Raw genomic sequence first — 17328 nt, 5'->3', positions numbered from 1 at the left:
TAGCTGTTGATTTTTTCAACTTTAAAATTTGCTTACAAAACTTCATGTGAAATATATCAAGATCTCGTATAACTTCGAATCCCCAGATTTCACTGCCATACAGAAGAACTGGAATAACAAGTTGGTCAAATAATTCTAACATTATATCAATAGGCAAGTCCAATGAATAAGACTTTGTTAACAAACTATATACATAGCTCTTCTGGCTTGGTTCAATTGTTTCGTCTGCGCTTTTTTAAATCTGTTATTATAATTGAAGGTTATTCCTAAATATACATACTCATCAACTACTGATAGTTCACGATTGTTGAAATGAAAGGACGGTAATTTCCGCACTTTACCCCTAGAGAAAACAACAACCTTTGTCTTATCTGAATTGACATGTAAAGACCAAATATTACAATATTCATATAACGCATTTAAGGCAGTTTGTAAATCATCAGGAGATTCAGCTAAAATCAAAGTATCATCGGCATAAAGCAATGTGAACAACTTCATGTACACTTGTATCTCATTTTGTCGAGCATGTGTATTAATTTTTTTGGGTAAAACATTCAAGCCATGACATTTATCCTGGATAAAACAACTGAAGTCATTTAGAAAGAGAGCAAAGAGCATAGGTGATAGGTTTTCTCCTTGTCTAACTCCAATATTACATTCAAATAGGGAAGATATTTCGTTATCATTTATTACACACGATTTTGCCTGACCATACATATTATATATAATTTTGAAAAACTTTCCATTAACATTGCTATTCATTAATTTCAACCAAAGAGCCGATCTATCTACTAGATCAAATGCCTTTTTGTAATCGATGAATGCACAATATACCCTTTCGCTCTCAGATAAGTACAAATCAATTATTGAATGCAGTACAAAAATATGATCAAGAGTCGAATGACCATTTCTGAAACCAGCCTGTTCTTCACCAAGTATATCATTGCCTTCAAGATAAGTTGTTAACCTTTTATTCAGAATACTTGTGAATAATTTACCTAGACAACTAAGCAAAGTAATGCCTCGAAAATTATTCGGGTCTTTTGGATCTCCTTTCTTTTTATACAGAGGTCTAATTAGTACAATTGTCCAATCAGTGGGAACTACACCGGTGTCGAACACAATGTTAAATAAAAAAACAATACAAGATAACAAACGGCCACTTGAGTTTTTCAAAAATTCATTAAGAATTTGATCAACACCATATGCTTTACCATTCTTTAAACGTTTTACTTGCGCGACCAATTCGTCGATATCTATAGGTCTGTTCAAATATTCGTTCAGTGAACTTATTGCGACAGTGTTTGGTAAAGGAAAGTCCCGAGTAGTTTTTAGCGTCTGGCTATAAGATTTCGAAAGTGCTGTTCGAGTGTGTCAAGGTCAATGTCAATTTGATTCCTTTTAGCATTCATGGAGGTGAGCATATTCCAATATTCACTAGGCTGATTAAATTTAGTTTTACGCAATTTTGCATGTAGTATCTCATTATACTGAATTTTGGCATTTTTAACCACTTTCTTATAGATGCGTTTTTGGTCTACCAATTCCTCCGAAATTTGTTTCCTGTTTAAAATTTTCTCAGATTTTAATAAATGTTTTAGGCGAAAATACTCCGAACGTGCTTTCTTACAATTACTATCAAACCACGGTTTAGAATGATTATTTCTGTTTACTTTTATCTTCTTATGAGAGTAAGTTTTAACCATATCACAATTCTTTGCGGCGTCTAAATATAATTGTTGGATGGTAGACACTAGATAATCTAATTCTTTTTGCATAATTTCACGAGAGGGCATGCTATTCAACTTTTTGTATAGTCTATCAACCGCATCTGCATCAATACTGTTTTGAAAGTCTTTCGCTAAACTTCCAGACCATTTAACTTTACTGACACATTTTGATTGAGAACCTTCTAAAACACGCGCACGCATGTTTATTGAAATACGCAGCTTGATCTCTATTCAAAACGTGCTATATAAAGTTTCAGATCAGAATATCAAAAGTTTTCTGCTCGCGCTTTGCGCTCGGATTATTAATATAGGAAGATACCAAATTATTTTTCAAATATTATGTTAAAATCTATCTCAAACTTGGATTTTTGTAATAAAAATGTCAAAATATTTGCTTGCTCGCTTCGCTCGCTCGTAACTCCTTATCAATTTTACATAATACGCCATATCGGACCCCCTCAAAATCGTTGGCTCATTACGCCACTGGGACAACCCATTTAAAGAAACAAACTAAAATCGTCTTTGAGCTGCCGATCGGGGAAAATATGGGTGAAAAAAAAATCGGGCCCCCTATTGGCGGAAGCTGGATCCACCCCTGCATATAAGTTGATTAGTGCATTATGCCAATTATGCTAATTACGACGATTCAATTATTTAAAGATAAAACTAGTGTCATAAATGAATTAATCGTCATAGAAACCTCAGAATAGCTGTATCTTTTTTAAAATATATATTTTCAGGCCATTTTATACATTGATTATATTGCGCATATATGTTAATTAGCGCATTATGCTATAAATTCAATTACATTGGTTAAAATGAAAAGCTAGTGTCATAAATGAATTCCTCGTCATAGAAAGCAGAACTGTATTTACTAGATTTCAGGCCGTTGTAGGCAATACTTTGACAAAGAATTCTAGATATTGCACATAATATGTTAATTAGCGCATCATGCCAATTGCAACAGTTACATTGGTTGAAATGTAAAACTAATATACAAAATTAATTCCTCGTCATAGAAAACCCTTGAAGGGCTGTATTATCTATATTTTTTTGGTTTTCTGGAGAGACATTCACAACTATGTATATAATACATTTATGCTAATCAGCTCATTATGCTAATTAACGAAAACGATAATTGCGTACATTAAAAAATAAAACAATTGTCATTAATCAATTCCTCATCACAGGAGCTCTTAGATGGATGATACCATTTATGATTTCAGTCTTTTTGGTTTAACAAGGTGGCAATTAAGCTGAATTTACTTCAATGCCCATTTACATGACGAATTAAAAAAAAACAAAAAAAAAACTTGTACTTCACAGCCTTTCCAGGTATGAAAATTTTTCTTCTGGACTTGTATGGCGAATGACGGGCGAATTTTCCAAGGGGAGCATTTTTGTTATCATGATGAAAAGCTGGACCCGCAAAATAATGGTGCATGTGCTTTTTTGATACAATATGCGGCAACACTTTCAAAGAGTTCGTACAAGTCGCTGATGGTTCAACCCCCACCTCCCCGCTGCAATAAATATATAGACAGGGAGCATTAAGGGAAGTAGGAGAGAACAAGATGAATGGAATAAATATGAATATAGACAGAAATAAGATTGAAAATAAAAGGAATGTGCAGAAAGAGAGCGTAAAAGAAAATAAATATATATCAGAATCAATTGTTATTTTTACCCCCAATTTTTTTTAATCTTTTAGTCAAGGAAGGGAAATGGACAGACATAGGCGGATGTGTAGCGGTTGAGGTCCCATTTTGGCAGCGCAATTGCCCCCCCCCCCCCCCTTCGACATTTTTCGCTATCAATCCGCAGGGCGAAATTTTTACCTCGCTGCTCACTGACTTTTATAATTTTAAGTCTTACACAACTGTCATGACTGTTTAGACCAAATTTTGTGACGCCCGGTTACGAAATGATGTAAGTACATTTCAGACCAAATACTTATACAAAACATGACTCGTGTGCAAGGTCAATGTGTTTTCAGCTAAAATTCATAAATGAATGATTGTTTTTATCTTTATTGACAACGCTTTGTGGTAAAATGTCATTAAACAAAGGTTATAACAGTCATAATTGTAATGCAGGGCCGTAGCCAAGGGGGACCCAACGCTCGACAACAGCAAAATAATAATAATAATAATAAATAAATAAATAAATACATAAATACATAAATACATAAATACATAAATACATAAATAAATAAATAGAAAGGGAGGGTAGTTTACAATACATTTTCGATATACAGTGCGTATCAAAAACACGGGACAGTTTTGAAAAGTCTATAAAAAAATTGTTTCAAATTATTATACCCATATTTTGATGTTAATAGATGCTCTGAGATCTTTTCTTTGAAATGCCATTTAAAACAATAAATTTTGTTCATGCTTGAGCGAACACGGGACGTTTTTGTCGGGGGTTCAAAAAGAGGCTTGCGCCAAGATGGCAGACATGAGAAATTTGATGATTAGACTTTTGGCTAATCAGCAGACTTCCTCTTAATCTTTTCATTATCTTTGCCATACTTTTCGAATTATGCTGTCAAATTTCATTTACAAATTTATTTATTTACCTGAATTATTTTGTTTTTCATTTAAACTTCTTTTACCTTAAAATTTTTTTTCATAAGTAAGAAAAGATGACTTTTTGTCAACCAAAGTAAGCAGATTTGCATTGTTAATTGGGAGAATTTGTAATTATTCAAATCCTTTTATTACTGGTATGTGAAACAAAATTATGTTATTGTACCTATAAAAGACATGAATCCTATTTTCAAGGGGTTATTGAATCCTTCACCAAGTTTAATTATGTGCTTGACAGGACAAACAGGAAAGGATTCATGTCTTTCAATGGCAATGGTGTATTGAGTCAATTTTGAAGGAGCAAGATATGGCAGATCGGGTAAAATGTATTAAAAAGTTGTGAAGCGAGCAAGCAAAAATTTCCACTTTTTCATTAAAATATCCAATTGTGTGATTTTGACATAATATTCAGTAAATGATATCATACTTCAATTTCTATGTTTTCTGTTATTTTCCTTTCCACTTTTTTTTCCGTCATTATTTTTTATTGGGGGGGGGGGGTCACCCCGAGCCCCCACCCATCAGTATACCACTGTACAAAGGCACCCTAACCTTTGTAGCACAATGAAAGGAATAAAAAAAAAAACACTCTCCCATACTTCGGTTTAAAAAAAATTGTTCTTGCCTAAAAAAAGAATATTCAAAGCTAAAAGAAAACATTAAAAAGGAACAACAGATCTATTCAAGCAAATAAGAAGATTTGGAAATGAATTTTGACCGCATAATTCGAAAATTATGGCACAGGTAATGTAAAGGTTAAGAGGAAGTCTGCTGATTAGCAAGAAGTCCGACCATCATATTTATCATTTTATGCCATTTTGGCGCAAGTCTATTTTTTAACCCCAGACAAAAACATTCCGTGTTCGCTCAAGCATGAACGAAACTATATTATTATAATGGCATTTGAAGGATAAGACTTCAGAGCACCTATTGACACCAAAATATAGAGATCATAATTTGAAACACAAATTTTATAGACTTTTAAAATCTGTCCCGTTTTTTTTTATACGCACTGTATAGAGTGATCGAAATGTAACGAATTACATTATACATTAAACTAAAGGAAAGAGGTTATAGTGATGATAATAATGGTATGAAAATAAAGAAGTATAAAATGAAATGAGATATAAAAAAGTACAATGCAGATAGAATAGCAATTATTTAAAAGAAGAGAAATTTCTCTGATTGCACGGAACCCCACCACCAGCACGGGAAATGTCGGTTGTTTCCACATATTTTAGAAAGTTATTTGTTTGTGGTTTAGGTGTTTGCATTGTCTTTTGACAAAATCAAATGCGAGGAAAGTTTGGACATGGATCAAAAGACCGTTAAAAATGAATGCGCCCTGATATATGACAATGTCATTATTCTGTATGTGGAGTTGGGATAAAAAGAGGGTTTCTTTGCAGCAATTATATTCGTGCAATTATATTGGCCTATAACCCTATAACTAAAATGGTAGACAGACACGATGAATTAGAAATTTTGTTTAAAAAAGACGACGATTTATTGTAAGCATGGCATAGAATTTGACGAACGAATGTTGCCATATTTGATGACCATGATGTCATTTTTATTGTGAAAGAAGCAAAGTTGTTACCAGATATCAAGATAAATGAGAAAAGGTAATACCATAGAGATGTATACTAATTACGCTATCTCTATGGGTAATACACATCACTCCGTGTGGAAAGTTTGCTCCGATGCTTGAAGGGGGCGTGGCCTATTGCGTTCATGCGCATTGAAACGGGGGAACCCCGGCGCATGCAGATCCCGAAATATATAGGCTCCGCCCATTCTCTGTATACTTCATACTGTCGTCGCTCGTTTGTTGGAGCCATCAGAAACAAGGTAGATTTCCAATCAGACAAGACAGTGAGAAACCACTGACAGACATGACAGAGGGAACGCGCTGGCGAGTGCCTTCGTAGATGTTTCCTTTTAACAGGTAATTAAAAAAAAATATTTTCCCGGCCAAAATACTACATAATATAGATCTAAAAATGGGTATCTATAGTAGTATACGTTTCTTTCATTTTATTGTAATTTAGTTTCATTATCACTGTCTCTTTCTCTATGTTTGATTGATAGGCCCCCTACATCTTATATTGAAAAAAGGGTGTGGAAAGCGATAGTTGTAGCAGCAGTAAAGCAGTAGTAAACTTGGAATAGTATCATGTAGTAGCACTAGTAGTGGTAGTAATAGTAGTAGTATACCCTTTTTACACAGGATTTTCTTAGCCCCGGACTATCGCTAACCCCGTACTATCCTTAACCCCGTACTATTTTTTTTCCTTTTCACACATGCCAAATTGTTATTGCTAACCCCGGATAAGGAATGCTTGCTTTTCACACACGAAACTCGCTAACCCCGGACTAGTGGTTTTTGTCGATCATTCGTAGTACAAGTACTTCACTCGTACACTTTTAACACACGCTACAATTTCCTTAACCCCGTACTATAGGTGGGGCCAAATTGCCATTTAGCCCCACCTATAGTACGGGGTTAAGCTTAGCCCACTTTCGTTTTACACTAGCGATCTTAACCCCGTACTATCGCTCTTAGCACCGCAATTGCTGGGATAACCCTGCTTTTTTGCAGGGCCAAATAATCCCGTACTAAAGGTGGGGTTAGCCCACTTTGCAAAAATGCTGTGTAAAAAGAAAGTGGGCTAAGCTTAACCCCGTACTATAGGTGGGGCTAAATGGCAATTTAGCCCCACCTATAGTACGGGGTTAAGGAAATTTTAGCGTGTGTAAAAAGGGTAATAGTAGTAGAAGTAGTAGTAGTAATAGTAGTAGTAGTAGTAGTAGTAGTAATAGTAGTAATAGTAGAAGTTGTAGTAGTAATAGTAGTAGTAGTAGTAGTAAAAGGGACAGGGCCCCTATATTTTGACGTAGGCCTATAATATTCAACAAAAATGTATTTCACCGGGTTCCTCTTTTGTCTTCCCTTCCTTCTTTCCCTTTGTCGTGTTACTTCTGTAAGCATGATTCGGTATATCGCCCTGCATGGCAATCATTTAGCAGGAGGTATTCTTTGCAGTGATGTAAATTTTGATTTGCGCCAATGCAATTAATAATCCAGACAATCCTACAAGGGTAATTCCATTAAAATCCATTTCAAAACACATTTTCAGTAATAAAAGTTAATTTCATTAAAAATTGCTTAGCACAAATATATTTTGTAACTAACTCATGTTGGATTTAATATGCATGACACCATTGGCAGGGGCCGCGGAAGCGGGGGGGGGGGGGCTTCAGCCCCCCACTTTTTCCAAAACCGTGTACAAAAACGTAAAAATGACCATATGATTGTGATTTTTTTGCATGGTCAGCCCCCCACTTGTGGCCTAGCCCCCCCCCCCCCCCACTTTGAAAACTGTTCTGCGGCCCCTGATTGGCATCTGGATTCATTATTGCAGTAATGCCTTACTTTGGCGCAAGTCAAAATTTACATCACTGCAAAGAACACCTACTGAATATCCAAGCGTGGAGATATTAAACATACTGAAATATGGTATAAATTTATTTTGGAGCAGATACTCTTTCTGACTGTGATGATTATGCGCTCATGACATATTTTTCCTTACATTGGGGATTTGTGAGATGTCAAGTTTTTTTAATCACTCGGTATACATGCCGATTTTCTGCCTTGTCAGTGAACTCATACCCGCGTGTGATATTTATGTTTTTATCATACCCCGTTTTAAATATGATATTAACAATTTCATTACCCTGAAAACGATACATGGGTTCATTTGTCTGCCTTTTTAAAATTCATTTTGTCTGTTGGATGACCGTATTTCTGTAATATCTGTCAAAATATTTTGGTCCCATATTATTTCGATTTTCAAGACTTTTTTGGCGAGGACTTTCCTCGTGGAATTTTATTACCATAAACTCCTTAAATAATTGAGATTCAATATAATGACCCCTAGTCCTCGTTCACCTCCTCCATTCTCGCTCAAACAATAAACCCATGAACCCGGTTCACAAAAGAGAATTCCACGCTATTGACGTGCCTGGTCAGGCAGCAACGATGGCGCGCATGTGCACGTGTGGTAAACGTTTGAATCGGATTTCGGGGAGTCCCCCACCTCCTTATATTATATAGCGTCTTACTTGGCGCACGATTCGCGAAAGTTTTCTTTCTTAACCAATCAAGTGCTATCAAATTAATCCTGATCTATCTTGATCAATGACAGGTCTGGTAATAGTACAACAAGTCTTAAGAATTAGGAAATGACTTTATGACATGAGTTATAAGCCCTAGCTATGAAACTGACTTCCTACAAGCTATATGTGCCTGCCATAATTTTATACCAAAACCGACTTTCGAATAAGATTATTATCATTCTAATTTACGAATTCCTCAGTCTTTCACGCTTGTTCCCCATTAATGCACTGTTGCCCATTGTCGCTTGTGATCCACTTATCAATATTATTTGTATTTTACTTATTCATTTAAGTTTTTTTTTTTTTTTTTTTTGGGGGGGGGGGGTTGTCGATAAAGTATCTTAAGATGTTCAAAGCCATCAAATATGTCTCATTATTCTGACTGAACACGACAAATACATGTTTATATTTATGTAGGCCTATGCTTCGCCATATATAGCCCCTTCTTCAAAATTTACGTATAAAAACAAGTTAAGAATGAATTAGTTATGAAAAGTTTGTGTGTGTAAATTTGAGTTTCACATAGTTTTATAACTAGTATTTGAGAGATGTGGATGATAAATAATTCATTGCACTATGCTTCCTGATGAATGGGTCCTGCGACTTTACATTTAAGATTCAAACCATCAATCAATTTGGTTTGGTTTGTACCAAACCCAAACCACACTTATATAAAATTATGGAGGAATGAAAACTGCAACTTGCAAGTGAATTTCTAATAAAAAAAACTCCGATGTTTATGCAGCATAAAAGTACTTTAACTGTGTTTGAAATAACTATAAACATTGTAGAAAAATGTGAAGTTGTGTTACTACAGTAGTTGTAAAGATATAATTGCACCTACGACAAAACTGGCCTGGGTTTTTTTTCTCCACCGATTAGCATCAGCTATGATAGATCCTACATTTACGGTACACACACGGTAGACACACTGATATGATCGCTGCAAGCGCGCTAAGACCACTGGGTATTTAAAGAATCTTACACTCCGTCCACTGAATTCGTCACCTGAATTACGAAATCATCCGAAATATCCCGTTACTTGCCGATTCATTTGCACTTGTCAATCATAACTACGTCAGTACAAGATTGACCAATCGCAAGCAATATTCGACGCACTCTTTTGATATGCTAACGAGAAGAACGTGACTAAATTATCTTTCGGATTCGGATTTTTCCGGAAGCTTCCCTTGTTCGGTTTTCTGACAAGCGTAAAAGGTTTTCATCAACAGCCGCCATTTTGTGAATGCCCTACCGGGCGAAAACAGCATTTTCCCCCGGATTTTTACGCCTCATATCGGAAACCTTTTTCCACTAGGCGATCTGAGGAGTTTAGCTAGTATTTTGATTCTCCATAGACGTTGGTTAGATCGTCTTAAATTGTAGCATAATGTGACTGTTGGTCTCTCAATTTGACGAATTTTTCTCGGAGATCAAGCTTTGTACGCCCGCATCATACTGTGTAAAGATGTGCGCTGTAAAGATTCATCATCAGAGACATCGCGATGCCCTGGTTGAACTCTACATCCAAGATGAGATTGTTGTTGGCGAGTAGATGGTCCGATAGGAACATATTTTTGAAGATTTTCTATTACTGAGTATCTATTATAAGGATTCAAATATCGAATTTCTACATTACAATTTCAGAATGGCGGACCAAATCGTCGATGGGCCGCCATCGAAAAGGCTAAAGTTAGCGTCGCCAGCGAACGCTTCCAACGAACGTGGTGAATCAGGTAAAATCAAAATTACAACATCCTGACCCTAGCTAGCGCTAGCATGATAAGCAATGTCTTTGTTTTCATTTACCGTAAAGCAGTTGGAAAAAACTCAGTTCATATTGATAAATTCAGTATCATATTTTCTCTTGTCAATTTAATTTGTCAGGTTTTATGGAAATTGTTCCCTTTTCAGGCTTTCAAAAACATTGAAGAAGAGAGGCTGGTTATTTTGCATCAGTGCAGCATGTATTGTAAGTGGTGTTTCATTTGATGTGTGTCCAATGCAGACAGCCGATATACATATAGCTGTAGCCTATGTCTCTGTCACTGATCGGAGGAAAAAGCTTGTTATTGTCAATATTATAAGGTGTAGGTTCTAGACTCTATGATAGTAGTAAGTATACCCAGTTGTTGTGTGTCCGGACAGGTTGTGTGTCCGGACGATCAATTTTAGAAAGTCATTCGGAAAAATTTGCAAGCGAAGTTTCATAAATTTTTAGTACAAAATGTTAGAAAATATTATAAAGAACAAAATAGAAGATAATTACAAGTATTGAATTCATATTTTTATTTTAGTGTAATCCAAATACAAAAAAGAAGGCTTCAAAAATATAAAGTGTCCGGACACCCGACCCCCCCATCCTACACTCTATCATGTAGGCCTATGTTCACCTGTTCTAATGTAGAACCTATGCCTGATTCCGAGAGTGAAGATTCTGGCAGGCGGCAGCCATGATGGCGTTCTTTCTTCTTTTTTTTGTTTAATCATGGTAACTACCACCGATATCTATTAAACTCAGACTGAGGGAGGAAGTGTGTGTGTGTGTATTTGAGTTTTGTCAGACGTGTATCAATCAGATATGATTATTTACGTCTGGGACCGACCTTTAACGTCACCATCCGAAAGATGTGACCAGGGCTCGAACCTCGAATCTCTGCATCATTTTGTAACTTCCCCACGTAGCTTGGATTACAGGCGCATGCCACAATGCCCAGTTTGGTGCCCTTATTTATAACTGTTCATTAATGCAGTAACCAGCTGTACATTCTAGATCAGCGGAGTAAGAAGAAGAAAAAGATGGAAATCTCTGTCATGTTCATCGGTGTCAATAAATTTTGAAAGCTATGATTTAGATGTCAACAATCAAAATTGTATGTGAATTATTGGGTCAGATTTTTTGGGGTAATTTTCCAAAGATGTTCCTATTGACAATTCATGTAAAATGTTATTGGAACTGAGCCACTTTTCCTTGAAATTTCAGACATTTTAGCTTTGCTTCATGAGCTTTTGCGCTAAATTTTTTTTGCAAGTTTGTAAATATGCTCATCTACAATTGGTTCCTATCCATTGACTCGAAGCCGCAGGTAAAGTCAGATATTTGAAAGACAAGTGTACCTATTTATTGTAAGGTATTAACGTTCTGCCTTTTACCATGCACTGTCATGACTAGATTTTTCACGAAAGATTGAATCCACTCCTAAGAGTCCTAGTGATTTGATTTTTGTTAATCTTTTTAATTATGAACTTTTTTTAGTGAAATTAGTTATTGTGTATTGCAGTGTACAGTGTAGATATCACAATTTATATCTAAGGTAAAAAATTTGAATGAATATCTGGCCTTTGTACAATGGTGCTTGAAAGTCTGACTACATGTACATGTAAATGGCAGCTTTTTCCAACCTTACTTTAGATCCCAATGTCCCCTAGATCACGTTGAATAGTATCATCTTTATAGCTGGAAATGTCTCGCAATCATTGCCTCACCCTTTACAGATTTGTTTTTGCTGTCGTTATCTTGTTCAGAAAATTCAACTTAAATTTTTTTTTAGCCACCTGTCCTGACCATGCATTTTCTGTGATAATAGATAAGTTCATGTAATATCTCCATGCAGATACCTGTATGTGTGGGATCAAATGTAGATGTAGCTGTTACTAGCAGTCTATTTGAAGTAATTATTGCTTTGGCAGTGTGTGACTGTGACATTCGGTGACTTCACTTGTGAAATTTCCAGTGTTATATAGATACAGCAATGAAGACTGCAATGCAGTGCAATGTTTCATTGGAAAATTGTAATTGCTTACTTGAAAATTAGGTGTTTAGAGCATAATAAACAAAACAGATATTGAACTCAGGATGATCTGATGATGTTTTTTTAAAAAACTTTATCATATGTACAAGGTAAACAAGCTCTAGGTTTAAGTAGACACTATCAGACCTATCTCTGAATATCTGGAGAAAAAGGAATAAGGAAAATCAAGTTCTTTCCTCTTCAATAATCTTGAAATGAGCTTTGCAGCCTGTCTCATAGGTGAACAAGAGGAAGGGATTTTTATTATTTTTTTTAAAGATGATTTCTGTTAAGGTCTTAATACAAAGTTATTGGTAAATTCAGATTGGAAGTTAGATTACTGTAATGGTACATGTATGTGCATGTAATAAGGCAGTCATGAACCCCTTGCGCTTGACTTCTTGTAATTTGTGATCATCTCGAAGATGCTACTCCTGTGGGCACTTTAGTTGAGCATAGGCCATTCCTCAAACTTTCCCTATTTCAAAATACTAGTACATATAATTTAAATACAGTTTTTTTGTCTGCAGCCAAATTTCATTTTGTTCAATGAGTTTCTGATTTTATTTAACTGATGGTCCAGTGCTAATTCACTATACAGGTCTGCCTATTTCTTTATTTAGCAGTCTTCTTGAGCATCTGAAAAACTCAAAATGACAAGAATTTGCATATTGATTTTCTTTAGTCTTGAATCAAGCAGTAAGTGTTAAGAGAAAAGGCTTCATTGCACCAGGGACTCAGGGAGCATCCAGAACCTCAGAGCTTCCATGGGTTTTAAGTGGGCCCTGGACCCCGGCTGCAATTGACTTCATGTTTCATGTTCATGGCATGTACTTTGAGCTTATTTGCTTGTGTCGCAAATTTATTGAATTTTCAGTTAAATGGGAAACCTTCCTAGTCAAGTTTCAAGTCATACATAATTTTAATATGGACATCTTTATTAAATGGTCCCTTGAGCTTACAACTCATTCACTGTACTATTTAGGTATCTACAAGTATTGTTTTTAAATCTTGAATAAAGTGAATTCTCTTTTCAATTTTCATGTACACTGTACAAGGTGTTGAAAAATATTGAGACGAGTTACACAAAATTTGATTTTATTTCCACTCAACAAAATCAAGCAGGTCATTGGTGGAACAGGTTTTGATGATGTAGAGAAGCAAGTGTGCCAAACTTGACAGCACAGAACTCAGAATAATCCTTCCAATCCAGTGCATTAAGGTGTGACAGGGTTGGATAGAAAAGTGCAATTGACTCGAGGATTCATTTGAATGGGAAAGTGATTTCTGCCATTTCAATGTGAAATATTTTTGTGATACCACCTTATATTTGTATAGTATTTACATGAAGAATATTTTAATCAGGGACCAGACTGACTAGCCTCCCACCCCCCCCCCCAAAAAAAAAAATATGCAAAACCATTTTGTTACAGGTGCCAAGAAAATTCAATACATGGAAACAGTCTCAGACCTTCAACTTCAGTCTGTTGCTTGTAAAGTACATGTAGTACTATTGATGTTAGCTTGTAATTGTATTTTTCATTGAAAACATACATTGTTAACTATTGAGTGATGTTTGCACTGAGATTAACATCAGTTGTAAAATTATCACTGCTAAGTGGTCCATGATTTCAGGCATGTTTCATTAAGAGTTTCTAATTAATCTAACTATGGTAACTACCATGGAAACTTTGAATGTAGCCCTGTTACCACATTAGTTCCTTAAGTCATAAATGCAAAGTTACCATAGTTGTCTTTTATGAAACCCGTTCCAGAACTAAAATTTATCTTCAATGTTCTCGTAGCTGTTGGAAGTATGTTTTTTAATGCTTCACAGAGCATGAAAGTGGAGTAATGGACCATACATACATCATTTACATGTATGCATCATGTTTGCAGTCAAGAGAATGGGTTACTTTGACTTCTTGAGTCTTTACTTTGTATCCAATGTTTGCAAGGTTTGTTATGTCGAGAGTAAGGCATGTTGGAACAACAACATGTACATACATGTAGTTTTACAAAATAGATTTTGCTGCAGTTTTCACTTAATACATGTACATTTGATCTTATGGTGATTCTTTACTTAACGTAATAAATTAATAATGAACATATTCCTAGTATAAATCAGTGCCATGATATTACGTTTGGATGTTGCTGAACTTCAAAGTACATTTCTTTCTTTCCCTTTATTACAGAATTAACCAAGCTTCTTGACATTGATGTTCCACCTCTGGCTGATGATCTTCATGTGAGAAGTCACAATACCAATGAGACTCCAGTATCCTTCTCCTCAGCCAGTGCCAGTCTGACAAGTGTTGGAGGAGCTAGTAGTGGCAATACGTCAGTAACTGTTGTGTCATCAATGCCAGTCACCACTGACACACATAATGACCCAATGAAAAAGAACACACAGCTTACCAAGTTGCTGCAGTCTCCACCCCGCACAGGAGTAAGTGCCCAGGTCAGTCAGCCTGGGAGTGTTATGGGAAAAGCTGTTGCAGTGTCATCAGGAATGCAGCAGAGTCAAATGCAGGGTGGAGTTTCGAACTCCAACCTAGTCAACATCTCCCGTTCCTTTACTAATAGCCCTGTGCCAAATAGCATTGCAAAGCAAGCAGCAGGGCAAGGTCTAGCTCCTTCCCCAGCCGTGAATCAGACTGTTGGTGCAACTTCTGGAATTGCCAACACACGGACAAATAACGCTAGTGCAGCTAACACTATTGGTCAGTTCAATCCCAGTACTGGGGCTATGCCCATTAACAGTATGGGCAATGCAAATGTTGCCTCAAACATGGGACCTGGTCATGGGATGATGGGCAATAGGCCAAACATGATGAATGGACCATTTCAAGGTGGAGATGGAATGGCCATGGGTATGAACAATTCCATGGTTCGGAATAACAATCCTGTAGCCAATTCAATAGCGTTGCAGCAAATGGCCAACAACAATGCAATGGGCAATAGTTCTGTGGTCAATGTTGGACAACCTAATATGATAAGTGGAATGGATCCAGCGATGGCAAAAGCAAGGGCGGCAAAGGTTAGTATAAAAACTTACTACCTTCCTTCAATAAAAAGTATATTAGATGACAGATGTAAATACAATTAAGTAACATTTAACTTACATGAAATTTATTTTTTGTTCAATTCTTTATTTACTCTGATACCGCTTGATCCGAAACTGGTGTCATAAATGCAATTAGATTGATAGCAAATTACAAATTGCATGTATTGTGCATAAATTGTATGAGGTATTGCATTTTCAATGTGAATTACACTAATCTTTGGTGAAGGTTTTTTTTTTTACACGTACAAAGTGTGGCTTGTATCATCTCTGTAACCCCATCCCTGGCGATCATTTAATATTTGGGTCTATAAGTAGCTGAATGTAGGTGCATGATGTTGTGATTGAATGTTTCTTATTGGCCATATGGATATTATAATTGAAACCTCAAATTATCTTGGTTTGTTATCAGGGTTATTTGATCACATGACTCGATGCTTGTCATGTACATGTTACCCCTCCCCCTTCCCATCAGAATTTGCTCATGAAAAACAAGTTCAGAATTATTTCAACCTCCATTGAAGGAAAGCAGTTTATATTGAAATGAAAATATAAAAAAAAGTATGTGAATCAAGACTTTTGTAAAGGGCACAGAGTTGCAAAGAACCAAAATGATTGGCATGGTTTTTTCAATGGGAAGTTACCACAGGTGGTGATCCTGAGTGAGACTGACATTTTTTGTAATTTTAAAATGGATTTCTAGAATCACTGGAATCTGAGAGGTAATGCCAAAGCAATTTGATCCTTTTTCACTTTGTACCAACTGAAATCAGATTTGCTAAATCATCCAATTTGATATGTAGTTTAATTTCAAAATTTTGTGAATGTATTGATTCTTGCTGGATAAGGTTACTCTTATGATGCCCTTTGGTTTCCGAAGGAATCTGATTCACATGAATTGGTCTTTTGAATCAAGCTTTTATTCTATTTCATCTTAGCATCATCTCAATTTTTTAGCAGAATATTGCATGGTTAAGTGGTTTCCAAGATTTTCTCAATGCATATTTTCTGAATATGGTTTTGTTATTCTCTCATTAATCTTAGTAGTTTTTTTGCCATTGTCTTAATCTTCTGTAAACCTGTTTACATCTTATTCATGGTGGAAGTTGTAACTCTTTATTTAATGCTTGCTTGCTTGCCTGCAGGTGGGTGGTATGGCAAATGTACAGCACATGACCCAGCCAAACACCAACAACCCTTTCCATGGATTCTCCTCTTCCATGAACACTATGCCTACACCCACACCCAACATGAATGCATTGTCCTCCTTCGTGCCCACCACGACCAGCACTTATGCATTAGGGAATATGGTGGATGGACTCAATATGCCTGGCAATATGAACATCAATCCCAACAACATGGGCTCACCTGCCGTAAATATGAACCCTAATATCGCTGGAGCTGCTCCCAACATGGTCAGGAATGTGATCACTAACTTGCCTGGAAATATGGGTGGGAACACGAACATGATGCACCCAAATATGATTGCTGGTGGCAACTTTAGGGGAAGTATGAATGTGCCAGGAACATTGCAGCGGACCATATCATCAGGAAATGTGAACATTGCAGCAAACAATGCTGGGGCTAGTATTCAAGATGCAAACAGAAGTGACAATATTGCAGGGAATCATGGTGTTGGTGCTGTAAGCAATGTTAACATGAATGCTCAAGCTGGAGTGAATGTGGTAAGCTGCTTTGTTGCAATTGTAGCCTTCCTAACCTTCTCATAGCCTACATGTATACTGTGTCATATGCACTATCCTGCATGTCATACATTTTATACTTTTGAGTAGCATTTACAATATTTGAAATTCATTTTTTTCTCATGTACTATTCCCTTTACTTACTTCTACTCTCTTGCTTTCCTTTTTAAATTGCATTTAATGATCTAATGGTGGTGGTAGATGTGTAATTAATTCACTCATATGGGCTTATGTTTCATGTATGTCTTGTTTACTATTGAACTCTTGTTT

General features: G+C 36.1%; 1 protein-coding gene across 16 annotated transcripts in view; it reads left to right on the top strand.

Annotated features, from left to right (window-relative positions):
* The first annotated feature begins 6132 nt into the window (after positions 1-6132).
* The window catches only part of LOC129261031 (histone lysine acetyltransferase CREBBP-like), a 36630-nt gene continuing 25434 nt past the window's right edge, over positions 6133-17328 (top strand). For 9 of the 16 annotated variants that reach the window (XM_064114212.1, XM_064114206.1, XM_064114210.1 and 6 more), the window contains exons 1-3: positions 9698-10236; positions 14487-15331; positions 16501-17040. In XM_064114212.1, coding sequence (XP_063970282.1) covers positions 10149-10236; positions 14487-15331; positions 16501-17040 — 1473 coding nt within the window. In that variant the 5' untranslated portion in view covers positions 9698-10148. Of the gene's footprint in view, positions 6270-9400; positions 10237-14486; positions 15332-16500; positions 17041-17328 lie in introns of those variants that run through there. The other 7 variants (XM_064114215.1, XM_064114213.1, XM_064114216.1 and 4 more) reach the window with 6 other exon arrangements.

The sequence above is a fragment of the Lytechinus pictus genome, unplaced genomic scaffold, assembly GCF_037042905.1.
Source record: "Lytechinus pictus isolate F3 Inbred unplaced genomic scaffold, Lp3.0 scaffold_19, whole genome shotgun sequence".
NCBI classification, from domain to species: Eukaryota; Metazoa; Echinodermata; class Echinoidea; order Temnopleuroida; family Toxopneustidae; genus Lytechinus; species Lytechinus pictus.
Note: the sequence above shows the minus strand (reverse complement) of the source record. Positions and strands in the feature narration are given on the sequence as shown.